The sequence below is a fragment of the Lagopus muta genome, chromosome 1 (assembly GCF_023343835.1).
Source record: "Lagopus muta isolate bLagMut1 chromosome 1, bLagMut1 primary, whole genome shotgun sequence".
In the NCBI taxonomy this organism is placed as follows: Eukaryota; Metazoa; Chordata; class Aves; order Galliformes; family Phasianidae; genus Lagopus; species Lagopus muta.
Window position 1 is genome coordinate 80,831,015 of NC_064433.1, and position 27,339 is coordinate 80,858,353.

Here is a 27,339-nt window from a genome sequence, read left to right on the forward strand (position 1 = left end):
CAGATCCCATGACTTCCATGATGTACAGGGATAGGTACCTGGAATTGGAGCGTTAACACTTTAACTCCCAGTGCACTACATGATGTTATGATGTGGAATACTGAAAACCAAAAAACACAAAACCATGACAGGGCATAAGCAGTCTTCCTCCCTGCTTTTGTTTTTATTCAGAGAAGTGGAAGCTAAGGACAAAATGGCTGGCTGTGGTCTGCATTCTGCAGAATTTCTCTAATCCAACCTTTTGCAAGGCCAGACAGTGAGACTCATGTCAGTTGAATTCACCACACTTAGGTGGCTAATGCTGGATGCTCATGTGCATACGGAGGCATGTCAGGAAAGGTCCCCTCCTCCTTGAGGAGTTGAGCTGTCTTTTAGGATGCTGGCTAAAGCTTCCAGATGTGTTCCTGAAAAGGAAGAAGATGTTTGGTCCTACTTATGAGGAGACCAGAAGACCCCGGGCAAACCAAGATATCTTTCCTTATGCCCTCAAACATGTGGAAACGTTGGTGTGATTCACATGACTCCCACTCTCTGAATTTCAAGTCCCTGCCCTACAGTAATTTAACAGACTTTTGCATATAAGCTTTATTTGGGCTGTCCTTCCTTGCCTTGTTGCTCATAACTCTTTTTAGACACAGGATCAGTTGTGTAAGTGGGAAATGGCTGCTCACTGCATGGGCATTCCTGGGAGCAATCAAGAAAAGCTTTTATTTAGTTTTCCCAGTCTGTTGCTCTCCAGTTACGTTGAGACCCAGCATCCTATGATCAAGGTTATGAGTCTCAGCCAAGTGCTGGTGCAAGCAATCTCTCTCAGAGGGAATTTTTTTTTTTTTTTCTTAAATCATTCACCAAGGGATTGTGGCTCAAGAGTAAATCATTTTAAAATCAACTGTGAATGGAGAGTAAATCATTTTTTTAACCATTGTGAAGGAATCATAAACAGTAAAAAGACTAAAATGGGCACTAGGCATTGCTTGGAGAATAAATGAATCACTCTCTCATACAGAAATCAGTAGTAACAGGAGAGCATCTTACCCTGCCTGCCCTTCAGTCTCAGGTATTTTAGTTGTGTGGGGGTCACTGTTGAAAGTACGAAGGGAAGTGGGTGCCATGAGGAACCCCCAGACAGCGTCTCTTAATTCCTGGGTACAATACATATCTGGAGAAAGGCTTCATAGCTCTGCAGGGCACATTAATCTTTCCCTTCATTGAAGTATAGCTTTTTAATCAAAGCATACTCCACCCTTCAGTGAGCTCTGGAAAGACATTTCTGTTCTGTCTGTGGTACTTTTTGCAGTATCTTCTAGGCTAAAGAAAAGCCCTTCCTACCTACTGGGGGAGTTTGGAATCTGCCAGGTTTCTGGACAAATAAAGCTTTGCCTGTGTTTCTGTATCTTTATTTCCAAATACATTTCCCATTGTCTATGAGGTTGTTAAGAAACAGAGGCAATGGGAAATGTTGAGAAAAATTACTTTCTAAAGCAAAGGGTGGGCAGCAGACACACGCATTCAGTGGTTGCGTTTCTGCCTTTGATTCTTCCTTTCTACTTTCAAATTCCTTTCCTGCTGATGAGACGGGGAACTCCTGGCAAGCTGTTTAAGAGCAGAATGTAATGCAATGTAGCATTTCCTTTTTTCCTGTGGTCTGTGATTGTGTCCTGCAATAATTGAACTTTTGAGTAACTCCCTTGTGAATTACTCTGAAACTACCTCCATGTTATACCTTTACCAACACCGGAGGTGTATAAAAGCATTTTTTTTTTTGCTTCTGGCTGAGAAAGGAATGTGCAAACTAAAGGTCATTCTTAGACTCTGTGTCTTTTCCCAGATTCCTGCACAGAGAAAGCGGCATAGAAAGGGTATTTAGAGTAGGCACTTTTAAGAGAAATTTGAGCTCTTGCTTGAACCCGTGGAAATGTGGAGTTGTGTTTTTCTTCTCTCATGTGTTCTTGACCCTGTTATACCCTCTGTGTGGTTTGATGGTCACCTCAAGAGATGGAGATTGGGGGGAAACTGTGTCTCCCCATCCAGCAAAGACTGCTCCTGGATAGAGACTAGGATGAGGAGAGATATCTGAACCTCAGTCACTGGACTCCATGGGGCAGCTGCTGTCTCCCAGGCTGCTGGGTGAGTACCTAGAATTAATTTAGACTGATGGCACCACAGGATAGCACAAGCACAGCTGTGAAATTAAAGCCACAGGTCGGCTTGTAGAATTTGCAGTGATTGAAGTCATATTGTCTTCTCTTAATTAATTTAATTCAGGTTTAATTTATTGACGGTTTGTCTTGATTTATTCCTTTGCTGTACTGCTTGCTCAGATGGCCTGTGTGAAAAGCCACTGTGCTTTCTCGCAGCCTGGAAAGGTGTGCTGTCATCAGTAACCCATGCTTAATCATTACATGGGATTACTTCCATCTTCTCCCCACCTCCAGAGGAAAAAAAACCAACACAAAAACAAGTGAGAAGGAAGTGATGGATTCATAGTTTCTGCTGTATGAAGAAGAGAGAAAAGTTTCTTTGGACTTGAAAACACCATGGGTTGCATGGGGTTTTTTGCATGGGCCTAACTTCTTGGGGTTGTTATTTCTCCATGTGCACTGTGCACTCAGCTTGGCCTTGTTTGTGTTTGTGATGTGCTTTTGTGATCTGTGATGAGATCCATGGGTGTATCATGCATCTAGCATTACTGAATGCACTTCTTACAGGGCCGGGATGCCAGGCAATGCCCTGTGTTACTGAATTTGTTTCTCGTACGGCAGGATGGCTAAGCAGTTACATGCAGTGCTTTACCTCATTAGGTTCCCTTTATCCCTCTACAAGGAGGTCTCTCACCTGCTGCATTCCAGGTTCAGGAGAAAGTGTCCACTCACAAAGTGCATGTGCTGAAGTGCGTCTCTTCCTTCCTGTGCTCTGCCCTCCTCTCCCCCATGCTTCCTCTTCTCTGAGGTCTCCTGTTGCCCTTGTTGTGTGGGAGAAGGCCACACCACTCCTCCTTGCTGGGTGCAAGGCCTACATTTCCATTTCAATAGCCTTCTGCAGAGTCTTCCCAATACCGAGCCAGCAAACAAGGCGCCCACTGTTCACAGATGGGATGTTCAGCCAGCCCTGACGGCCTCAATGCCGCTTTGTCAGTGCCTCCACTGAAAACCGGGGCACTGTGGACTCGCAGGGGGCTGGGGCTATGCTGCTGTCAGGCAGGCTCCAGGCCTTGGGCAACTTGCCACTCTTTTTAAGCAGCCCCAGCCTGTCTGTGCCTGGATCTTTGTGCTCCAGTCCAGGCTACTGTAGCTTGCATCTGGTTTTTGAGCTGCACGTCAGTGCCTTTCAGCATGCTCCGCTTGGCTGCTGCGTGGTTTTCAGGCCGCCAAGTGTGTGGGGATGCTGCCTTGAGTCTGAAGGAGAAGCTGCTCTTATTTCCCTCTCCCATTCATTATTTCCCAGGTTCCCTGGGGCAAGCATGCATTGTATCCAATGTTCTTGCCTCCCGAGTTCACACTGAAGCCCTGCGTTGGAGGCAGAACTGTTCCACATCCCTGGCACTCTGTTTTTAACTCTATGGGAAGAGTTAAGGGGCTCGGCGCTTGCTTTTATTTTCTCTCAAATAGCTTCACGCTAGTGACATTTAAATAAATTCTGCAGAGCAGGCGCAGAAGGGGCAGCAGCAGGGCTGGCTTCTCTGTGCTACTTCAGGAAGGGCCAGCTGGAGCACAGGGACGGTGACGAGGCCAGGTAGGCCTCTGCCAAGGCTGGCAGCTGCTGAAGCTGCTGGAACCAGTTACAATGTGTTAAATCCCCAGTTCGGGGGGGGGACAAAAATGAGAAGCCTTCCTTTTCTTTCACTGTGGGTAAACTGCTGATAAGGAAGGGTAATGCTTGCTTCTGGTCACTTCTTACAGTGTAATTTAACTGTGCTTCTGTTCCTCTTTCATGGTTTTTCCACTCAGTGCTTCCCATTTGTCCTCCCGTGCTAAATTCCTGCAGCCGTGTTCTCCTTTAGCAGAGGGAGATGCTAATTCAGGTGAGCCAAATCCTTCCACAGCAGGCAAATGGTAAAGAATGCAGAGGGCCCTGCCTTGCCTTCACCTCTCCCTCCACCCTCAGCAACAGAGCAGGACTGGTGGTGAGAGGGTGGCCCTGAGGCCCTCAGATAGCATGGGACTTCTTCAGGTTGGTGAGTGAGGCCTGGAGCAGATTGATGACTGCTCCTCTGCTCATTACAGAAGCAGCGGAGATCCAGTGTTTCCTCTTCTCCTGGCTCTGGGGATATTCCTGCCACCTGGACACAAATAGGTGGAGACGCTGAGCAAATTGGTTGCAGTAACTTGGAGAGGTACCAAGTCACCTTCCCAGCTGGTGGCATAGATGTGTGATGGTCCCTCATCTGGCTGCCCCTACCAGAGTTGGGAATCACATAGCTCCCAGATTTCATAAACTCATGTCTTACTGAAAGGTTTTCTTACGGGGATGGCATCTGCCAGTACATTCTTAGCCTAGAGGAGGAGATTTCCAGTTGTTCATTTGACAATGTTTCGTGTATACGTGGCTTTACGATGGAGCATTATCACTGTGCTCTGAAAAAAAGAAAGATGTTGTGGAGTTATTTAGGATGGTGGCTTTATTATGATATTTTGGAAGGGCTTGTTTGCTACATGAGCGGGCCAATGTTAAAGTATGTGGAAAACTACACCCACACTTCCTTTATGAATAATTCTTTCTCTTTGCCATGAGGAAGAAAAATGGAGTTGAAAATAAGCTGAATAAAAAATGTTCGTGAATAAGTGTTTATAGCAGCATGGGTTGAGGAAGCTGTACAGTCAATGCTGTCTGAGGCTATAGGGGCTGGTGCACTATTATGCTCAGCCCTTCAGTGGGGTTATGACAGCTGTGGGCACATTCAGGGAGCTCTGTAAGTGCTTAGAGCCCTGCAGGATCTCCCTCTATATTACCTATATATGAATATTGTCATCTTATGAAGCACAAGAAGCCCAGAGGAAAGCAGCTGAATCCCACTGGAATTCCTAGGCTCGTGACACTTTTTGGTATGAAAATTTTGGGTAAGTTTTAACACAACCAACAGATTTTCTTTTGAAATGTTCATACCTCTATGGAGTGCATAAACCGCAGGAGGGAACCTTCTTCCTATATAGTTGTGTTTAAACTCTACATTGCCCCTTACAGAGTCTATGCTGGTGAAACTGATTCATGCTGGGCAGCTTCAGCTATACATAACTGGTAATACATGATTGAGTCAATCTTTTATCTTTTGTAATAACAGAGGTTGTGGGGAATCCAGGGAATGAAAAATACAGATGCTTCTGGTACCTGAACATTAATGTCTCAGATGAATAGGTTTCTCAATTGTGACATTTGGGAAATGTTATCTTGTCTTTATTGCACTTAGAGAAGATTGTATTTTTGGTATGGATATTTCTTTGTGTTTTTTTTTCAAGTCCATTTTGCTGGGTATTGGATATGCAAAATGCTGAGATAATGTTACTATGAGAACCTTCAGCGTTGCATTTCCAGATTAGGTGTGTTTGGCTGTGAGGCTGTGATGATAGTTCAGCTTGTCGCATTTCAGTTTTATTAACCAATCTGCACATGGTTATCACCTGGATGACTCATAATTAAGTAAAAGTAAATGCAGAAGTCATCCTAAAAAAACCAACAGGAGCTCTAAATACTGTATAAAAAAACCTCTTAATTCAGACATAAATATGGTTCTTGAAACATTTCAAAATTTTCTCCAACAGCTGCAGTTTACATTCTTAGGACCCTGAATTTGCACTTCCCTGGGAAGGGAGCATTCCTACATTGGCATTTCCAATTAATTCAGCAAGACACATGCACTAAGACAGGAAATGTTTCCCAAGGAGGACAGACTCTTTAGCTGCATGGACAAATGAACTCAAGTTAGTTCTTTTTTCCCTCCTTATTTTAATTTTTGTCACATTTGCATCTAACTTACTTTTTCCCCCTTTTGCTAGCAGTCCTGTGGTTTCAGTGCCAGTGTGCCCCCCGTTTTAGATTCAGATACATTTATCTGAGCAGCCGAGGATGGGGGAGCAGGTTCCCACCAGCACAGCAGATGTATTTATATTTACGGCAGCATGTGCATGGGCTGGCTCCTGGCTCATGCTGCCTGCCTTGTGGGAGGGGGATCGGCACCTCCAAGTGTTCATCAGCAGAGAACATTATTCCAGCAGAAGCCACATCCATCCCCACGGCACCATCCTGTCTCTTTTACAGAGGATGCTGTGGCAGCAGCCACCTCTGCAGCTTGGCAAGTCAAGGCTGCAGAGATAATTTGCAGCAAGCTGCAGGGAAAATGCTTTCTTTCTGCAGGGGGTTAATTAGGCTGTGAATCGCAGCAGTGGAGAGGGCATACTTACTGTGCCATGTGGTGCATGTCACTCAAGCTCAGTATGAACAGAAAGGCACTGCAGGATGTGGGGCAGGGACGGGGCTACTCCAGCTTTGCTATCCCAGACTTGCAAGGGCTTGGTAAATACACTGCTTATACTGGAGTGCTCTGCTTGAACTTGGTCACAGGATGCACTGTCAGAACACAACAAGACTTCTGGAGACACAAGTCTCCAGGCACTCTGGCGGTGTGGCCTTTTGGGGGGGGGGATGCCGTTTGGGCAACATGCATGTACCCAAGATCCTGTAAAGTACATGTGCTGTGTGCATGCTGTCCTAGAGTCAGTTTGCACTTTAACAGTGCATAGGGGAAGATGGTATTGGAAGGGTTGCTTTGATGCTGTAAGTGGGCATCACATTGCTTTCCAAGCCCATGTTGGACCACTGAAGATTTTTGTCATCTGTGCATTCTACTGGCTCGTGGACAGAGCAGCCGGGATGCTGCAGAGCAGGACATCAGGCTGAACTGAGTGTCAGGAAATATTTTCATGTTCTTTGCTTGGTTATCCTTCATGAGGACTTAGAATTGAGCAACGAAGTAGGTAGCAAGTCCCCAAACAAAATGCCACCCTCCAAAACAGAGGTGTTTGGAAGGAGAGGATCGTGCGGAAAGTTGCAGCAAAGGGGCTGGGCTGGTTTTATGATGTGCCTGAAGCTTGAGCAAGCAGCTGATCAGTGAGATCTCATACACACATGCATATGTATGTCACTCACACAGATGTAGAGCTCTGCATTTCTAGATAGTAGTGTAGTAGCATGGCCACTATATGTAAAAGATCATGTCAATACTAACAGGGCATCACCCAGGAAGAGCTGTGCTTTCAGGGATTGCACAGGAGAAAATCATTGTTGTATATTCTTGGAAGACTTAAAAAGGTTGCAGAAACAGAACTAACTGTGCCGTTTAGGCTGCTTCTTTGCATTTTTATTTATTAAAACACTCTAGATGCAGAGGAGCTCTGCTTATTATTTATAAGTGTTGCTACCGCCTTGAAATGGAATCTGCAGGCACTTTGATAAATGTGGTGAAAGCTTGTCTGGTGTCACTGCCACTTCTCTAAAGTGCCTCCTGCATCCTCTGCTGAACTGCTGTTTCATCAGTTTGGACAGCAGCGTTCCTCAGTGAATTGCAGCAAAAGTCTGGTTGCATCATCCCATGCTAATGGAAACAGAGCAGGAGGGAGCGAGCACCGAGTGTGTCCTTTGAGTGCTGGGCAGAGCAGTGGCAGAAGGGAGGAGGAGGCCCCACACATTGCTCCATCCTGGTTGGCAAAGCAAAAAGGGAGAAAGTTCAGTTTTAAAAAAAGAAATAGAAATCTGAAAATGGAAACAAAAATATTGTCTCCTCCTTTGGGCAGCAGGAGATGCTTGGAGCCGATCTTGCTAAGGACAAGGTGCACCTGTGCTGAACCAGTTGCCCATTAGGGCAATGCAAAGCTTGTCCTGTGCCAGCAGGTTGGTGAACTTAGTTCATTTCACTTGAGTAAAAAGGCAGGGAAGTGTGAGAGTGCTCTGTGAATATATCAGCAAGTGAGCAAGTGTGAGCATATATGAGCAAGGGTGATGGGGTGAGGGCTTTTTAATAATACTAAAGGAAGGCGATGGCGAAGAGACAGGCTCAATTGTAATAATCTAGTCTGGGAATTAAAGTGAAATTTCAAGCCATTAGGTCAGAGAAGAAAGGGAATAGGCTTCCAAGCATAGTAACAGAAGCAAAACACCCATGCAGCCCTTAAGAGGAGTCTTGATCTGTCTGTGAAAGGGATTATGTGAAGCGCCAGACTCTGTGTCCTAGTAGATTCTGTCCCATGCTGCCTTCTATGTCTCTTAATTCCACGTTAATCAAGCATGTTTTGTGCATTTGAGACGTAACTACGTCAAACATCACAGACAAAGCTTCTAAGTACTTTGCAACTTTGAACTTATGTCTTGAGTTTCCTTTTTCTGGCTCCGTTCAAGCTGTCCCTTTCACCCAAACACGCAGTAGCAGCATTTCACCCAGCGCCCAGATTCCACCCCCAGCTCACTTCTGTGCAAGCTGTTTCCACCAACAAATTGCACCTCAGCACTTTTGAGGACTGAAAGCTATTTACCAGCTAAGAGGGCAAGAGTACAACGCTATTTTCAGCACCTCAGCCAATCGGATTTTGCCTGGCAATCCTATTTGATGGGTGTGGGGTCATGTCACCTGAAATAGTTTCTGCTCTTTGCCTTCATCTCTGGCTCTCGTGCCTGTGTTGCAGCCAAGTTATGGTGACTGGGCTCTGACAACTGTTTGTAATCAAAAGGGCTGTTTAGCAAAGCCATGTGTTTTTAGAAGGATTTTGGGCTCTCAGTTTCTTCTTGGTTCTGTCAGTAGAGTGTGCCCTTGCAGGATCCATCTTTAGCCCCATTGTATTGAAGAGACATGGTCTGCTTCACCTTTGTAGCTTTGGAGCTCAATGACCCATTTTAGCCCTGTTTGAAAGGAGTTTCCAAAATACTGCATTTGCCAGGTTTCATAAAAACGTTCAACTCAAATGTGGTTTCAGTTCAATTATTAGGCAGAGGAAAGCCCAAGCAAGCAGGACATAATGTGCCAGGCTTCATTGCTGCTTCCTGGGGATTCCTCAGTTATTTCAGGGGTGGGGTGAGAAGAGGTAGTGGAAAGTTTAAGATCTTTCTCTGAGTTTGTAAAAGACAACAAAGAAGAATGTCACTGTGTGTTGTAGTACCAGCTACAGGTCAGGTCACCGACTGCAGGCTAATCCCTGGGGCAGCCCGATGGCAATGAGAGATACTCTTTTCTTCTTTGGGGTGTAAGCTGAGATCCTGTCTCTGGCTCTGGTGTGGGTCCTCGCCAGCCCCTCTGTGCAGGGAAAAAAGGGCTTTTACTTCTATGCCGATATCCAACACAGCAAAATTAGGCTGGAATTTCTCTCTTCCTCCCAACCTCTGTGTTCTTGTGGGAAGGTGAGAGCTCTCCCAGAGATACTCAGCAGTAGCACATGATTTATTGTGATTTCTTTTTCCTGTCTTCTCGCTAAGTAAAACCTTCCTCTTGTTTCAGTGTTGGCAACAGTAGGGGTATTGGATTTGGATCCAGCAAGAAGATGAGCAGCCAGTATAAATCCTGAGCAGGTTTTTGGAATAAGTAATACCCCTAATTCATCTCACTGTGTCATTTGCACTAGGTGTCTTGGAAACCAGAGATGCCGCTAAAGGAAAACTGCACCAACTAGAGATGAAAGGATTTCCCAGCCTGGGTGCTGGAATCCCAGAAGGGATTTCCTCCTGGGCTTTCTCAGTTCAGCTGGACATGATGCATAGCCTGACCCTTTCTTGCACGTGCTTTGATCTCACGTTTCAGGCTGCCTCTTGGTCAGCTGCAGGGTCAGGAAGGCAGACCCAGCTCTCCCGCTTGAGTCTTTTTGTTCACCTCATTTAGTTCTCAATTGCAGCAGCCTGGGAATAAAAAATAAATAAATCTATCGGTAATCTGGGTTTAGAAACAAACCTCCAGGCTGTTTGATTAAGCCCAGTGTGATGGAGGTGGCAGGATCTGCACACAGCTCACAGCTCCCGGCTGGCACTGGTACAGTGCACGGGTGTTGCGGTCGCATGCCACCGCCTGTGTCACTCTGATGTGCGTGACACCCGCCTGAAAACAAGGGGGAAAAACTGCCTTTTTGTTTCCCAGCTGAAACAGCTCTGGCAAGGCGCAGGCACCACCTCTGTGAATGAAAGCCTTGTGCGTAGCCCTGTGATAACCGGTGCCATTGTGCTCATCTCAGTGCTGCCTGTGGCTCTTCTGATAACTTCCAAGCAGCAACAGATCACACAGGTTCTCACTGGCTTCAATTAGTGCTCCTGGCAGTGATGACAAGCGACCCATGGAAGTGTGAATCTAGTTTTTAGGGACTAAGAAGCCAAAACCAAATAACAACAAAAAAGCCTTCTAATCTGATCATTGCACACAAGCCAAGGGATCAGCAAAATGATCAAGTGAGGAAGAGAAACAAATTCTGGCTGCTACATTCTGTGTCTCTATCCAGGCCAAGTGCTGCACCACAGTGAACATCAATCTTATAACAAGCTTGGATAATACCCAGTGGTGAATTAACAGGGACCACTGATATCTAAGTGCTTTTCAGCTTCGTGTTGCCAGGAATAAGTCACAGTTCTGGGGGGCCAGCGTCCTTCCTCAATCTGGGTTTAATTCCCTCCCATCTGCTGTCTGCACTGCCTGCCGATCCTCTCCCAAGTAGGGCACCATGTGGGTCTGGAGAGAAGCAGGGATGTGCTCAGCTCTCTGTTGGCTGTGATACCCCTCAAGGGAGGAACCAGGGGATCCTACCTCCTACTTGACTCCCAGGAAGATGCTAACAGAGAAGATGTGTGTAGTGGAGAGTGGGTGGGTCCAGCAGAAAGAGGTGACTTTGGAAGAACCTTCTATGAGCTGGGATGCCTCTAATGGCTGCAAAAAGAAGTGCCTGACCACATCCCTTACCTTCACACAGCTGTGTCAGGCTGAGGTAATGACTCCTTGCACTAAAGGGGCTTGTCCTCAGAAGGAGACATCCTGGAGGATGCAACCAGGCATCCACGTGCACAACCAGGCACTACCCCCATAGAAACATCCTGGAAGCCTCCACAGTATTTCTGCTGTGGGATAACACAGACAGAGCTGGTGCCATCAAGGACAAAAGCAGCCTCTTTCCCAGCATTGCTGGGAATAATAGGAATAATTACCTCATTATTCCCACAGCCTCCACAGCTCCCAGAGAAAGAGTAACTGGTGTGCAACAATGCCTCTGTTGTACACAATGCCTGCAGCATGTTCCACTGAAGCAGAAGATGGAGATACAATTCACCACTGTGGGTTTGGACCGGTGAACTTTGGGTGTTTTTTTGGTTGGTTGGTTGGTTGCTGTGGTTTTTTTGAAGGGAGGATGGTGGTGCTGTGTGGGCTCTGTACAGTTTATTTGTTTACTAATTTATTTTTTTCATCTATTTATTTAAATCGAGGTCATGGATACATGTTTAGTTTTCGAATGCTTGGAGTTGTGCAGAAAGCCTGTGCCACCCCAGAACAGAATGTGACCAACAGTGTCACAAGGCAGGCAAAAAGGGGACCTCTGGCCATGCAACTGCAAAATGAGAAGGTGCCACTTGTTCTTCACTGCTCCGGACCTATCAAAACGCATGCATCTATAGGTCTCAAATATGTCTCAGAAGGGGGACGTCCTTGTCTAGCAGCAGGTGAGACTATGGGATAGAAAAGGGAAGGGCTTTGCCAAGATCTGCACTTGGAGGGAGCCAAGTGCTGTGACTCATGTTTGTTCAGTTTACTTTGTTTTAGAGGTGTCTCAGAAAAAGAAAAATGTGCTGCCGTTAGAAGTGGAGATGTTCCTTTTGTTACATTTCTGTGCTCTTCACAGATCTGTTGCTGGTTTGTGAAGCTTGCTGCAGTGCTACTGCTGATTGTGTTATTATCCAGGAACACCTGAAATCTTCTGGAGTAGGGTTTATCTTTGTAGCCTAGTTTTTTCTCTGCTTCTTCTTAATGTGAGAAATATCAGGAAGCTGTCTCTCAGGCTTTGCTTGAGGGCTTTTGGAAAGCTGTACCATGAAGTTTCCCCATCTTTATCTGAAAATTGCATTAGTTTTCTGAAAAAGCCTAACATTTGTCAGGGAAATGGTTTAAGTAATTGTTTATATAAACCAGAGAGCTGAATTTTCAGTGGTTCTTACAATGTTCTGGCTTAGCCCTCAGTTTTACTCCTTGTGACATCTCTGTTTCATTAACTCACGCACAATGTCCTTGACAAAAATTAGGAAGCTTAGACCTAATATTTCTAGCCTGTCTTAAAAATAATAATAATTTTTAAAAAAGCAGATAAAAAAACAAACAACAACCAAAAAACCCCCACCAACACATACATGAATAAATTCTCACCCGAGCCCCAGACCACTGCAAACTCATAAAATTGAAAATCCCTCTCTTGCAAGAGCAAAGCCAGCCCTGGGTGACACGTAACCTCGGGAAGCACAGGCTATAGCCAAGCAGTAAGACTTCTCTGCCTTTGCGTTGCCATCTGTCTCCTCTAATGTGCTGTAATCCCTCAGATGCTGGATTAGAAATTATCACTGGGCAGGGCTGGACTGAAGCCACAGTGGGGCTCCACCTTCAAGTTACTGGGAAGGGGAGGGTTTTGCTGAAACCTGCTTTCTTCCTGCTCCTCTGCAAGATGCTGCAGCATCCCAGCATTGGGCATCCTGCTGTCGTGGAGCTGGATTTCTGCTTACGACTTGGCATCTTCCTCCCCTGTTTGGTGAGGTGTAGAGGGGAAAGAACCGAGTTGTCAGGACCAGTGAGCACAGCCACTTGTTTCTTCTCTGGCCTCTGCTCCCCCAAAAAGATGTTGGATGCTGGTGTGCACATGGAAGAAGATCAGGGCCTACCATTGTTTGTTATCAGACTGATTCCCTGGAAGTAAAGGAAAAATTGATCTTTCTTACACCTTTTTGGAAAACCAAATATTTTGAGGAAGGAGACAAATTGCTTCCTTCCCACATACCATCTGCTTCCAGCATCCATGTTGTCACTGCAACATGCTTACTGTTAGAATTTTTCTCCTATTCTAGCACTGATGGTAATGCCAGTTTTGACAGAGGGAATGCTGGTGTTTGACAGTGCCACCTTGAAGATAATTTAGGGATGTATAGGCATTATTTTAATAAGTGTTTCATTAATATTGGAATTTGAACCAGAGAATGAGGGGTCTTTGCCACTGTGCACTTGCTTCTTTTGGGAATTATCCCTCTCCATGCATCTGTGTGTTAGTGGCAATAGTTGTCATTCAGTGTCAGCCATTGCCACCTCCTGGAAGAACTTGCACTACAGAAAAGGAACAGAAAGGATAAAAGGAAAGAAGGAGGACATTTATGGCCTTGAAGGCAGGTGACGTGAGCTATGACTGCGTCATGTGCTGCAGGTACAAGCAAGCTCCCTTGACCTTCCCTTTGAGCCAGTGGATACAAGCCAGCTGTGAGACTGCTTCAGTGCAGCACTTAGTGTGAGCTAGTGCATCATGCATCTCAGCACACTAACCACAGCTATGCAGCCTTATCAACTTCAAGCTTCCGGGCTTGCTTCTGCTTGCACTGCACTAGGTGAATGTATCCATGGCTTTGACAATACCATCTTATTCTAACCCCTACTTTTCCCAGAGTGTGCCTCACCTACAGCGTGTTTAAGGGAAGGCTGCTCATCCTGTCCCCTAAAATAGGTAAAATGGCTCTCAGGTGTAACATCTGGTCCTGTCTCCTTCAGATATCATTCTTGAATGTACAGTTGTAATGTACGTTAGTCTCAGCATAGAGACTCAATAGTTATGCTGTGGTTTGATCCTGTGATGGGTTCACAATGAGATCTTCAATGTCACAAGGCAGCATTGCAACATGGCCATTAATTTTGAAAGGCGCCCTTAAAAATAAGATTCAGTTTGATGCTCCTGATTCCTGCTTCCCTACAAGACTGAATATTCTCTGTACGTATCTTTGGTGTACTAGTAGCTGGTGTGCCAAGTACCAGTGTTTGGGAAATCACTTGGTACAGATGGAGGATTAAGCCAAGATGGGGCAGCTTTGCCCTAAGAAGTGGTGCCTAAAATGGGTGGTTTGGAGAGTCCCTATCACTGTGTGACATAGCTGCATTCTGCAACTTCTTTAGGCAACCTATTCTAGTGAACTCACCACCCTCATAGTGAAGAATGTCTTCTTAACGTCCCATCTAAATCTGTTCTATTCAAATCTTTAAAAGTTTTCCATCTCTGGAGGTGCCAGGTTGGATGAAGGTGTGAGCAGCCTGATCTAGTGGGTTGCAATCCTGCCCACAGCAAGGGGTTGGAACTAACTGGGCTTTAAGGTCTCTTTCAACCCAAGCCATTCTGTGATTCTGATATGGCATTGATGATTATTATTTAACCAGCCCATTTTGGCCAGCCTGCAAGACCCATTTTTAAGTGCCTCCCATTCCCTACCCCTCTCAGTTCTCAGTTGGCATCAGTGCACTGATTACTTGAATCAGAAAAGAACAAAAGCAGAGTCTGGTGGCTCCCTGCTTACTTCTCTGGATTGCTTTGTCATCTATAGGTGCAAAGAAAAGCTGTTTGCAATGAAAGGAGCCGGTTGGGGATGCCCAGTGTTAAGGTCCTGCCTGATCCTCCACAGGGTGAATAGGAGCTGCTTCTCTGTCCCTCTCTTCCCTGCCATGAGATGACCATCTGCTCACCTTAATGGGCTAGAGATTAGCCTGGGGGTTAAGTTATCAACATAATTAACCTAGATCTCTCTTCTGTGGCTGAGACAATTTTTCTTTAGCTACTGTTTAGGTGGTATGGTGGAATTCAGACTGCTCTCTAGGAACAACAGAAACCAAAACAAGTGGAGGGGAAGACTTTGAAAGTTCAAAATTAGCCTGAAGGCCCCAAGGCACAGAGATGAGAGACGATTAAACTTGTGCAGGTTCACATATGTTCTTAGCTATGAGAAAGGTATTGCAGAGAATTCAAATGCATTATTAATACTGCCTGCTCCTTATGTGGAGGACTTTTCAGCTCTGTGTCTCAAACCAGGCAAAAATCGTTAGCTCCATTTTGTAGAAGCTTGTTCTTGGCAGCTAACGTACTGACAGTATATGATGTTCTTGCATGTTTGCCCAAGAAGACTGTGACAGGTGATATTTGCCTGCAAGACATGTCCCAGCCTGGGTTCTGGGCACAAGGCTTGGAGCTGCAGGAGCAGGTCTGACCCACAGAATCACAGAATCACAGAATGGCCAGGGTTGGAACTGACCTCAAGGATCATGAGTGTCCAACCTCCTGCCACAGGCAGGGCCACCAGCCTCTCCATTTAATACTAGACCAGGCTGCCAAGGGCCCCATCCAACCTGGCCTTGAACACCTCCAGGGACCCAGCCCTATGGCACTTCCCATGCCAAAGGATGTGCCACATGGAGCTGAAGGACGTCTGGCATGCTCTCAGGCTTCAGAGCCGGCACTCAAACAATCGCTGTAATTACCTTCCCAAAAGCTTTTAATCCCCTGGTTAAATAAAACGAACAAATGATAGTAGGAGCAGGAATCTGCAGGCGGCTTGAGGACCTGCCGTGTCACCAGCAGTGAGACGTGCAGGCAAACAAGCACATGAATGAACCAACACGCGTTTCCTGCCACAGACACCTAATCTTGCTAATGACAAAATTAGCCTGCAGCTTTGATCAGATCCCACCCAAACCCCCTGCTCAACTCCAGCCTCGCTGTCACAGCGTCAGGCAAGTCAGAAGGAGTTCAAAGAGTAACAGTGATGAGGGTGCTGGAGGGGAGCTGAGGTACGAGGAAAGATTAAAGCAGCTAAGTGTGTTTATCATGGGTAATTGATGATTAAAAGGGGAAACCTATCTGTCTTGCTGTAATTTGAAGGGTGTGAACTTCAGGAAGAGCTGCTCAGAAGGGTAGCAGGAGGTGTGTAATTGGGAGTGATGTGATAAAGATAAGGGAGAAAAAGGTAGGTGGAATACCAATAAAAGCTTTTAAAAGATGCGATTTTTAGTCAGGCTTGTGAGTGATCACAATAAGAATGTCATTGTTTGTGGTGCTTATATACAGGCAGGAAAATGTTGGAGGAGAGAGCCTCACAGAAGCAAATCATAGAATCATAGAATACCCCGAGTTGGAAGGGACCCATAAGGACCACTGAGTCCAGCTTCTGGCTCCATGCACCACCAAAGACAATCCAAACTCTATCTCTCAGAGTGGTGCCCAAACACTCCTTGAAGTCAGGCATCTTGGGGGTGCCCCCTGCCCTGGGCAGCCTGTTCTATTCCTGTTGCCCTCTGGTGAAGAATCTTTCCCTGTTACCCCATCTGAACATCCCCTGAAATTATTCTGCAAAGTCACGAACTGCCAGAGCCCCCAATGCATCTTTTTATATAAAGAAACAAAGAGCACCTGCACTTTCTGTGGCGTTCAGTTGCAAATGCATTGCAAGGGTTGCACTTTCCAGTAACATTTTACCTGAAACTGTTAAAACTGCCTGCTCTCAAGCTCTGTGGGGGCATGGGGCTTCAGGTCCCTTTGGTAAGGTCTGGGAGGAACATTTGGTACTGGGTAAAAATTTATCTTCCTACCCCTTAAGTCTGTCTGTCCCCAGCTGGGGCTGCTCCCTGTATACAGTCAATCCTCTCTATACACATACACCCCCATGATGCCTGCATATTTGCCAGGGGGCTTGCTAAGGTTTTTGGTTTTTTTTCTCCTGGCAGAAAACATTGCTTAGAATAGGTCCCTATTGCAAGAATCTCACTTCATTAATCTCTGAAACATAATGCATTTACCAAGTTCACAACCGCTTGTGTGAATCTATCTATAACACACATAAATTCTTCACCTCATACCTCATCTTTTCTCCTGCTCCTTTCCCTCCCTGGCCCACATGACACCCCATGAACCTACTGCTGGTTTGTGCAGCGAGTGTCCTGAGGCCATGGACAAAGCAGCAGCGTGTTGAGCACTGTCCCTGCTCCTACCTGGGGCGGTTGCTCCCTCATCCCCATCATCCTAACACAGAGTGACTCCACTGCGGTGCCCCTGCAGTACCTGTCTGATGTAAATTGGAGACCTTTAGGGCTGCAGGTCTGCCTCCAGTGTTGGTTTTTAGCTTGCCCTGTTTAATTCTCTGCTGAGGGACTGTTTACAAACGTTGCTGCAGTTTTTATTTCTGAAGCAGACTGCGTTATAATTAAGAGGCCTCAAAATGAATTCAGCCTAGCACTAACAAGATATATAATAAAGTGAGCTTCTAACGGGGCTCACAGAAGAGCTGCACTGCTCTGGGATGCTTCAGCGTTGACACAGACATTATACCTGACAGAATAATAGCAAGTTTCTTTGAGCTGTTTCATTCTCCTTCTCTGCAAGGGGCTGACAGCTGCTGGCACCTCAGAAATTACCACTGAAGGGCTGTGTCGTGCCTTTCCAGGGAGGTAACAGCACCAACAAAACCTTAGAAGCTTTTATCCTCAAAAATTTCTTGGCACTTCTGGGCAGAAAATCCAAGAACCAGTGACTACATAGAATAGTGCAATCTATTGTAGTATTGATCCTTCTTCCCACAGGCAGGACACACTTGACTTACTGCAGCCAATTGCGGAAAGCAGAAAATCAGGGTCTGTACCAGAATGCTGACTCAGGCATCCAAATTTTGAGATCTGGTAGCCTGAGGAAACAAAAGGGTCTTTCTCTCAAGTAGAGTTGCATGTGATTTTTGGTGACGTGCAGAAAGCATAAGGGGCTGAGGAGGCTCCCCATCTCTGCACAGAGAGCAGCTTCTGGTGCAATCTGGTTTGGGCTATCTTCAGGACATGCAATTGAGCTGCAAGACCTGGCTCCAGTAGCACTCCATGTAAATCAGTCAATGGGTCTGGATGAAACTAAAGTGGGTCTCATTACCGACTCTTGCCTCCCTTGTCTGGCAAGGTCTAGTGTAAAGCATCTTGCTCATCAGCCATGGTCACCACGTTTCTATGAGACAGCCAGATGGCTGTATAAAGGGCAAAGGATCCTAGCACCCCACAAAATTATATACTGCTTTTCCAGGGTGGAATGGATGGTCTTTAAGGTCCATTTCAATCTAAGCCATTTCTGTGGTTATATCATCATAGAATGATCCCAGACCCACTAGACCTTACAGGACAGTGGCAAGAGCTGGCTTGCTGGCAGGCTGTGCTGGTGGGCAGGAGGGTTGTGTTGTGAGGTGGTTCTGTTGCATGATAGTTGTGTCACGGTGTGACTGTGTGAGTGGCTGTCCATCTCTCAACACTTCAGACGGACTTGACAGCTGTGCAAACAGTACAGGTGGGCTTATCTGAGAGGAAGTGACAAGGAGGAAATGGAAATGTCTAGGAACATGCCATCAAGTGAAGCCTCATCATAATATGTCCCCAGGCCAGATCAGAATTACTTTAGTGCAATGATATTTTGTTTTTTTCCCCTCTGTTTTGCTCTCAGGGGAGAGCTGCTGCAGGTCCTGATTGGTACGGCTGGATATGTAGACTGTCATGTGGCACAGTCGAAAGAGATGCTGGCCAAGGAAATATTAGCCTGCACAGAACAGTGAGCTTGAATGTGCATTTCCAGGATGACAAAGCTTTGGTGTTTTGTAGTAGGCATGTTTTAGAGTTCCCTTCGTTTTTCTAAAGAAACCCCAGCTCTTTTGTGCTGGTCATCCACAAAGCTTGCTATGGGAGAAGTATTTTTCCCTAGATTAGATGAGGTGTTTTGGGTGTTCTTTTTGTAGGGTGTAGGGCTGACTTTGGTCTTGTGTACACTGGGGCTGTGGCCACCAAACTTGTTTCATTATTTTGCTTTATTTTTTTTCCTCTGTATTGTGATCAGTGTAAATCTTGGAGATTGAAAGGTGGTTGTGATTGTTTATGTGTCATTTGATGAGCTTGGGATTTGTCTTTGGTATGTACCAATAGAGAAAACGTTGTCATCCAAACCCAGGCAGCCTTCAGCTGGAGTTAAATTACGGCACTGCTCAAGAGCGACAGATTTGGGAGAGAAAATAATAACAGGTGGGCAGATTATTAAAATACAATGCAGACAGTACCTGGAGGGTAAATATAATCAGCTTGAAGATGGCAATGAAATCTAGGGATTGTTTTGAAAGCGAAGAAGGCTGGTATACATGTGTCTTCACAGTGAGGACCCCTGGTTACACAGCTGGAGAGCCAATACCTTCATTTTAGTAACTTGTTTTCCACCGTGCAGGCAGGCATGTTTGTACCTGACAATTCATAGGCAGCTGTATGCATCTTATTTCTCAGTGCTTTGCAGCAGGCTTCCTACGTCATTCCCAAAACCAGAAGCATCTAGCTGCAAATGGAACTGATTTGAGAGGCATTGCAGAGAGCAGCTAAAAGCCAATCACGGGTCAAGCAATGTCAATGATGCCCAGCCCTGACCTCAGAGGAACAGTCTCATGGTTCTCCTTTGGGTATAGGTGACATTGTCATCCTTGTTCTGCTCACACATGCTTTCTTCTCCAGCTGGTGCACAGGCTCCATCTCCCTGTGCCAGCCTCCTGCCCCATGCATCATGCAAGCTTTCTGCTCTGTCTGTCCTGCATGCTTTTGGATTTGTTCAACCATATGTTTACTTCAGAGGTCTGTCCAGGGAAGACATATCCACACCAATAAAACTGATAAACAGCCAGAGAGCAAGATACAGTTTTAGTAACTGGCATAACAGTGTATTTGCTGACCTGGCACCGGCCGGGGAAAGGGAAAGGCCGATGAATTAATTACGGTGCTGGAGCAGTGTTGCAGTGAGCCTGGCTTACCTTGAAAGTGGTTCAGTTCCTTAGTTTGAGATAGATGTCCAACTGCTGTACACCTGAGGAGATAACAGATGCACGAAGCTGAGAATCAGGGCTGATTGAGGCACAGGGCTGTGGCTGATATAAGCTGGTGTGAGACCTCCTCACCAAAAAGGAAGACATTTGAACACAATTTGAATGCAAGTGTTCTGCTTAGGGACATGTTCTGCATCACATCTCATCTGTGATGTATGACTGATGACCTGGCTGCAAATTGCAGAGGAATGTGAAAATAAAATACAATTATGACTATACAGCTTGAGGACAAAGCTATTATGATGATAGTGCAGAGCCATCAGTAACTGTAGGGTGAGAAAATGCAAAAATCTTTCTGTCACGTGGTAAAGTCCAATCCTTACATAGTAATGGGACCTTATGTGCAGTACGTATTGTTAGGCTGCGTTCTTAGCAATCTTTTAAAGTTTATAGGAATATAATATATAATCAGACATGAAGTCAAATGCACACAAGCCTCTGAATTCCTGACTTTTTAAGAAAGTATCCTGAATAGTAAACATTTCGAACAATTTTTGGGTCTCGTCAAAGTCTCCTCCAAAAGGCTCCCCAAAGCCTGACTTGCTGATTTTGCTCCTCAGTAAAATGAATGCAAGACACTGAGCAAGTATTGGCTTGCTGCTACTCCACCCAGTCAGACCCGTGGAGGCTGGGGGATCAAGATAGGAAACATGTCGTCGCCTGTGCTGGAATTCAGTCACAACATTGTGTTTATCTTAGGAAAAAATGGCCACAGGTTCTCTAATGGGTAGCAATGGTCTTAGTCCTCAGCTTTGAAAGCCTGGGTCTCATGTGGAAGGGGCTGCAATCACATCTTGGCTCAGTAGAGGTAACAACCTGATTTATTTTTTCCAATGAAGATCTTCTTGCTTTGTTGTAGGCTTTCACCTGCCCAAGTTCAGGCAGAGCAGAGCCACCAAGAAGTCTGGCCACATCAGAACTGTTAGTGAAGGGTGGCTGCATGTTCCTTGTGTTTACAGAGATGATTGCTTCTGACGTGTTTTTTGGTGTCTCTCTGTTTGGGGAGGGCTGAAGGGAGATACAGAGACAAAGAAAAGAACACCAAGAAGAGGTTAGAGTGAAGAAACTGCATAAGCTTGAAGGTGGGATTATTCTTGCAGTCGTCATTTAAGAGCTTTGGGGCAAAAAAAGGAGAGGATTTCAGTCTCAGCATCTGGCTGTGTCCAGTGAGATGCCCCCTCAGGAACATGTAATTCCCTGGCATGGTCTGACCTCAAGCCTTTAGTCCATGGGGACCTGCTCTCTGCCTTAGTAAGTGCCCTGGACACAGAGCGGGTTGCAACCTTCCACTGCTGTGCCAGCAGTGCATCGTGGGCCCAGGTGAAGATGAGCTAACAGTTCTTGTTCATGTGGCTGTCTTACTTTACTACCTGTGTAGATTCATACGCAGGGTTGCCTGAGGAAAGATGAAAAATTAATGGGGACATTTTCACCCGACCTGGCTCACATGCCATTTTAATCCTGCTGCCAACATGATGAGTGTTTCTGCGTTAGAAGAAGTGCTGAGTGAAATCCAAATCGTTTGACAAGGAGCAAAAACCACCACTAATGGGGCCTGGGGCAAGAAATCAGTTTGTAAACACCACACTGTGAGGAAGGTCTGCACACAGACCTTGTTTCTAAGATGGGTCACACTGAGGTCTGAGCAGCTCTGAAGTGTGGGCTGCCTTCAGCAGACAGCTGTCAGTGCTACACATGGGGGACAGTGGAGTGGTGGTGAGGAACGGGTATAATGTAGTTGGGAAATCTGTATTGCTCCAGGTGCTTAGCACTTGGTTATGCACAGAGCTGTACCTGAGTACTGGGAGGTGTTATTTATGTGCAGATCTTCTGTTGGTCCCTTTGGTTGAAACTTAGCACCTGAGTGTTTAAACAGCAGGTAGCACGCTGTTGTCAAGAGAGGTATAATGAAAGCAAGTGCTGCTGGGTTCTAAGACAGAAATGTGAACATCCCGATGAGCACTAAACCTGGGATGAAACACGTAATTATTTGCTTCTGGTGAGAAGCAGCAGGCTGCACAAGTGCAAGACAGCTAAAGGAAGAATTGGGAAATGAAACTGAAGGTTTGTTCAGGATGCGTGGTTCAAGTTATACCACCAGCTCTCACGGATCTCCAGCTAAAGCTGTGGGGTGAACAGGCAGGGAGGGGACCCCAAGGCGGGGGGACCCTGCATAACCCTCCAGCAGTCTCTGCTTCATCAAACTCGTTCTTTGTAAGCCGGGCGAAAGGACTCATCCTCTTTCCAGAGAGATCAAGCCTGAAATGTAAAAATAGTCCGATTTGAACCGGAGCTTAAACCTAAAGTGATTACATGACTTCTATTAAAGCAAAAAAAGCCACCAACCAAACAACAAACAAACCACCCAACCCTGTTTCCCTCCCGCTATTACATAACTCACAAATCAGATGAATGGGCAGCCCTCGCAACAATCACCAGAGCATGGCACCTGTGCAGCTCGCATCAAGCAGGATTTCACTGCAAAATTCCTTGTATAAATCAGTACCTGCCGAAGTCCTGCTGCAGAGGTTTGCCATAGGACAGAGAGTGAAGCTTACTCATCCCTAATGATGGTTTTCCCGAGTCAAAGCAGATGAGAGATGGCTGCATTGCGGGGATTGTGCTCTGGGGGATTGTTCATGTGCCTTTGTCCTCATTGCAGGTCATCAGTCAGCATCTCAGCTGCAACTTGCTGCCGAGTCTTGTGCACATTTTGGGAGCCACTGAGAATGAGGAATGTGATCTTTCAGCTTTTTGATACATGGCTTCAGGGCTTTGAATTTTTCCTGGTCTGAAATCCTGCTGGAAAGCTGCATTGCATGAGGCCATCATGCAGCCGCAAGTCAGAGTGCAAAGCTCCAAAGTCAGCATCCTCCTGGCCATGGTCTGGGAACACAGTGGGTCCCTGGCCCTTGTACATTATGTGACAGCCTAAGAGAGGCAGCAACAAACTACTGAGGAGTTTCCTCTGCTTTGCTCTTCCCCTCCTTATCTCCTCTCAGATCAACTATCTTCCCCTTCCTTCCTCTCCCGCTGAGCCATTACCTTGTCCAGCTCTCCTCTCTTGCAATACTGAGCCATCCTCACAGTCTTAGCTGCTGCCAAGCTCACTGAATTTCAGGAGTATTAACTATCAGCTTCATTTCATTGTTTTCCTTTCAGGTGTACCTCAAAGCCTGCACCAGATGCTCAGGGAGACAGTGTGGGGATCCTGAGGAACACGCAGGCTTGCTCATCCAGAGAGGGGTGGTCTAAACCCCGAAACATAACTGCTGCCAAAGTTAACTCTGTAATCAGTAGCAATATCCAGCAAACGTGTGAATACCCCAACACTTAATGTATTGTGAACTGTAAAGAACACTGTTGTCTCACACTCAGCTGCTAAAGTCATTACATGGAGGGAGCTGAATTAAAAGTGGGTTCTATGTAAAAGCAGCTTATATAGATCCTGCAGCCCTGAGCATGTGACTTATGTTGCATTCAGTTTGCTAAAATCTTGTATACAAGTGACAGGGCCACTGGCTCCGTCAGCACATCAGCATGTGCATCTCACCAGTGTCTGGGTGGTACTTCTAAACCCTAAGACTCCAGACCCTGAGACTTGAAGCAGTCCCTAAGTCTCAAAGATTTAAGTTTCAAAGCAGGCTGGGGAAGGGGAGAGAAAGCTGCCTGGTGAAATAGAGACATAATCCTGCTTCCAGTGAAGTTGTCTATAGAAAGGGGAGTATTTGTCCAAATTAATGCAGTCCCAGCAAATCAAGGGATTCACTCTAGGCACTAAAATTTCTTGTTCTCAGAGTATTTAATGAATTCTGCATTATCGATCCTGATCTCTGTAGGTACTGGTTTCTCTAGACAGTTTGATTGCTCCAGCAACCTTGTATTGATTGCATTTATTGCCACATTAGCAAATATTTTCTTTTCTTGAACAGCCTTTCCCACAGATATACCTTATTTTACAAAATTATGTCTCAGAGATGCACTGCCCAGGCAGCACCTTGGTTATGCTGCTCCAGGTTTCAGCAGCCTTTTTTTCCTCACTATATTTGTGTGCTTCTCCCGTTACCCTGTGTTTCTTAATAACTCTATTACACATATGAAAGTGCTTTCTGTTATATTAGGTCTGCACTAGTCACTGAATAGTGGAGCAGCTCCAGTGCTCTCCTGAGTCTGGTACATTGAACATGTTATGGATGGAATTACCTCCTTATAACTTTACAGCTCTTTATTGCTTTTGTTGTTGGCTTGGTGTTTTCTTTATGTGCCTTGCATACTATGCTACCATTCTGCCTGTGCTGTGTGCCTTGCTGGCCACGATGCTGCCCTGTATTGTGAGAAACATATGGAGCAGCCATGTATTTCTCTTTGTATGGAGGTCCGTGTATTTTTATCTCCCCTTGGCTGCCGAATTCCATGTCTTTATTTGGCTTGATGTCTTTGCCCCTGTGCAAGGGTCCTCTGCCTGTACCTGGCTATATCCAGTCCTTCAGCATGCATGCATGCCAAGATTCTTGTGAGGCTGGTGGCCACCCCCTCCTTTTCCACCTGTTATCAAGATTTGGGGGCAGGGTGGGGAGGTCTCTGGCAGCAGTTGTGCCTGCAGAGTTTATCCCTGCAGTCTTGAGTGTCTCCTGTGTTATTGACTCACAGCCCCTGCCTGGTTGGGTAGGGTTACTGAAGACGCATTGGGATGAGAACAGCAGGGGGAGAATATCTATTCTGAGGGACAGTGTTTGGTTTCTGCTCCAAGCCCACGGCATGCCAGAGACACTTGGATATCACTGCGGGGGCAGGAGCTGCAAGATGGGAGACCAAGGATTGCCAAGGGACCTGTGTTCAGCACACTTTATAAGCTTCTGATTAACTCAGTTTGGAAGTAGAGACAAGAACCTTTATGACCTCATGGACTCCTCTGATGGCGCCCAACTTTCTATGCTCCCCTCAGCCAGTACCACCCAGATCCTTCTTGTGTCTCTTGTAACCTTTGGAAAAACCCTTGGTTTTCTCTTCAGCATTTTTATCAACAATATGGACAGTAGGATTGAGTGTACCCTCAGTATGTTTGCTGATGACACCAAGCTGAGTGATACAGCTAGTACAACAGAAGGAAGGGATGCCATCCAGAGGGACCTGGACACACTTGAAAACTGGGGCCATGTGAATGTAATGAGATTCAACAAGGCCAAGTGCAAGGGGTTGCACTTGGATAGAGGCAATCCCAGATATGAGTATGGTCTGGGAGGAGAACTCATTGAGAGCAGCCTTGTAGGGGGTCCTGATGGACAAAAAGCTTGACGTGAGCCAATAGTGTGTGCTTGCAGCCCAGAAGGCCAATGGTGAGGGGTGACGAGCACGGCAAAGGATGTGATTTTCCCCCTCTACTCTGCCCATATTAGGTCCCATCTGGAATACTGTCCTGGTGTCCCCAGCACAAGAAAGATATGGAGCTGCTGGAGCAGGACCAGAGGAGGGCCACGAGGATGATCAGAGGTCTGGAGTACCTCTCCTATGAAGAAAGGTTGAGGGAACTGGGCTTGCTTAGCTTGGAGGAGGCTGCAGGGAGATCTCATTTCTGCCTTCCAGTATTTGAAGAAAGCCTATAAACAGGAGGACCAACATTTACATGGTATGACAGTGATAGGACAGGGGGGAATGGTTTTGAACTAAAAGAGATAGATTTAGATTAGATGTTAGGAAGAATTTTTTAACTCAGAGGGTGGTGAGGCCCTGAAATAGGCTGCCCAGAGAAGCTGTGGGTGCCTCATCTCTGGAGGCATTCAAGGCCAGGCTGGATGGGGCCCTGGGCAGCCTAGTTTGGTGGGTGGCAGTCCTGCCCATGGCAGTGAAGCTGGAAGTGAATGAGCTTTAAGGTCCTTTCCAGCCTAAGCCTTCCTATGATAATGCAGTTCTTCTCCTCTCCTTTGCTTTGATCAGGTGAGAAGTTGCCTGGGAAGTATGTGGCTTTGGGATCTGTGTGTAGTGATGGACTGCCTGGAAGGAGAACCAGGCAGTTCTCTGGCAAGCAGCTTGTCACATCACTGATGTACTCATCTCTTCAATGTCACAAAGCTTACAGGAACCTAAATCCTGGAGGTGTCTCTGTTAAATTTTCTGACCGGTACATTGAAAAGCTGTGTGGGTGACAAACTACTGAAGTACACCCACATGAACTCACGATGTGCTCACAATAAATGACATAAGTGTTGTATACACAGACAGTAATCATATCTTTTTGGCATAAAAGCAAGCCCACCTCTCTAATTTCATTACCAATCAAGTTTGGTCACTTTGCTTCTTTGGTCATTTTTGCCATCTGTGAAAAATCTCTTGATCTTTTCTGAGCTTCACTGCGGTGGATATTTACTGGGTAATTGTACTTGGAGTTCTGGGTCCAGGCAATGTAGTCCTCTGGAGAAGACCCTAGGCACCGTGTCTGTATGCATCATGACCTGATGGTCCAGCCAAAGCCTATTTCCCGGGCATGTACCCCATGTGTGGGCACTCTGAAGTCCATGGCACAATATCTATGCCTGTTTGTCTTTGTTCCCCGCTTGGCTTGGCATGTGAAATTCCTGTTTGTGAGGGATGTAGGGGAAACAGGAAAAACATAGCACTATTTCATGAATAAAAGGGTATTTACAAAACAACAGCGTTTGTTACAGCTGCTTGCAGACTTCATACCAGACAGCGATGCCAGCATTCCTGAGAATCAGCAGGCAGAAAGAGTATTCACAGGCACAGCCAGCTAATGAATGTCTTCACTGATGGTAATTCTTATAGACAAGCATTCAGGTAAAATATTATTTAGGGTATGAAATCAGTGGCCCTTTGTAAGAATTCCAGAGTTACTAGGGAAGGGAAGTAAAGTAATTTCCTACCTTTCATTATGTGATGCTTAATAAAGCACAGAGGAATCATATTCTCTCAGTTAGATCATTCTTGCATATATTGCTGCAATAACCCAAACCAGTCTGCTGTCTTGCAGCTATTGCTGATTGTGCTGCTTCAGCTGATAGATTCTGCTTTTCTTGTAGTTTTCTCTGCAATATACCCAAGTTTCATATTATTTTCCTCCAGTTTTCACCAGTGACTCTATGCTTTTATCCTCACTAGAGCTCTTTGTCTTTAGGATATTCCTCTGGTGTCCCCCTGTTCCCTCAGACTTCCATCCTTAGTTTTAAAACCTTCTTACTTCAGTCCTTCCTTCAAACTTGTACTCTTTCTTGCTTCACCCTGCCCCCCCCATCACTGCACCCAAACACAATTTATCATAGCCTCAACCACCTGTTGGACCACAGTCACCTCTCCTTACAGTTCCTTCCATTCATGGTGGGTTTTCTTTTCAGTTTTGATAGAGCTGCTTCCTTGCTTCTTTCTTTTTTTCTTCTTTTTTTCCTCAGCTCTGTGCTACAGCTTACACCAACTTGTTGTGCCCCATTTCAGATGGTTTAGGAC

General features: G+C 45.9%; 1 protein-coding gene across 4 annotated transcripts in view; it reads left to right on the forward strand.

The window, feature by feature from the left end:
• The window catches only part of IGSF11 (immunoglobulin superfamily member 11), a 121,789-nt gene that overhangs the window by 51,889 nt on the left and 42,561 nt on the right, over positions 1–27,339 (forward strand). Inside the window, exon 1 of one of the 4 annotated variants that reach the window (XM_048926364.1) lies at positions 1,612–2,127. The exons of the other annotated variants lie outside the window; for them this stretch is intronic. Coding sequence (XP_048782321.1) covers positions 2,097–2,127 — 31 coding nt within the window. The 5' untranslated portion in view covers positions 1,612–2,096. Of the gene's footprint in view, positions 1–1,611; positions 2,128–27,339 lie in introns of those variants that run through there. 4 annotated transcript variants of the gene reach the window in all.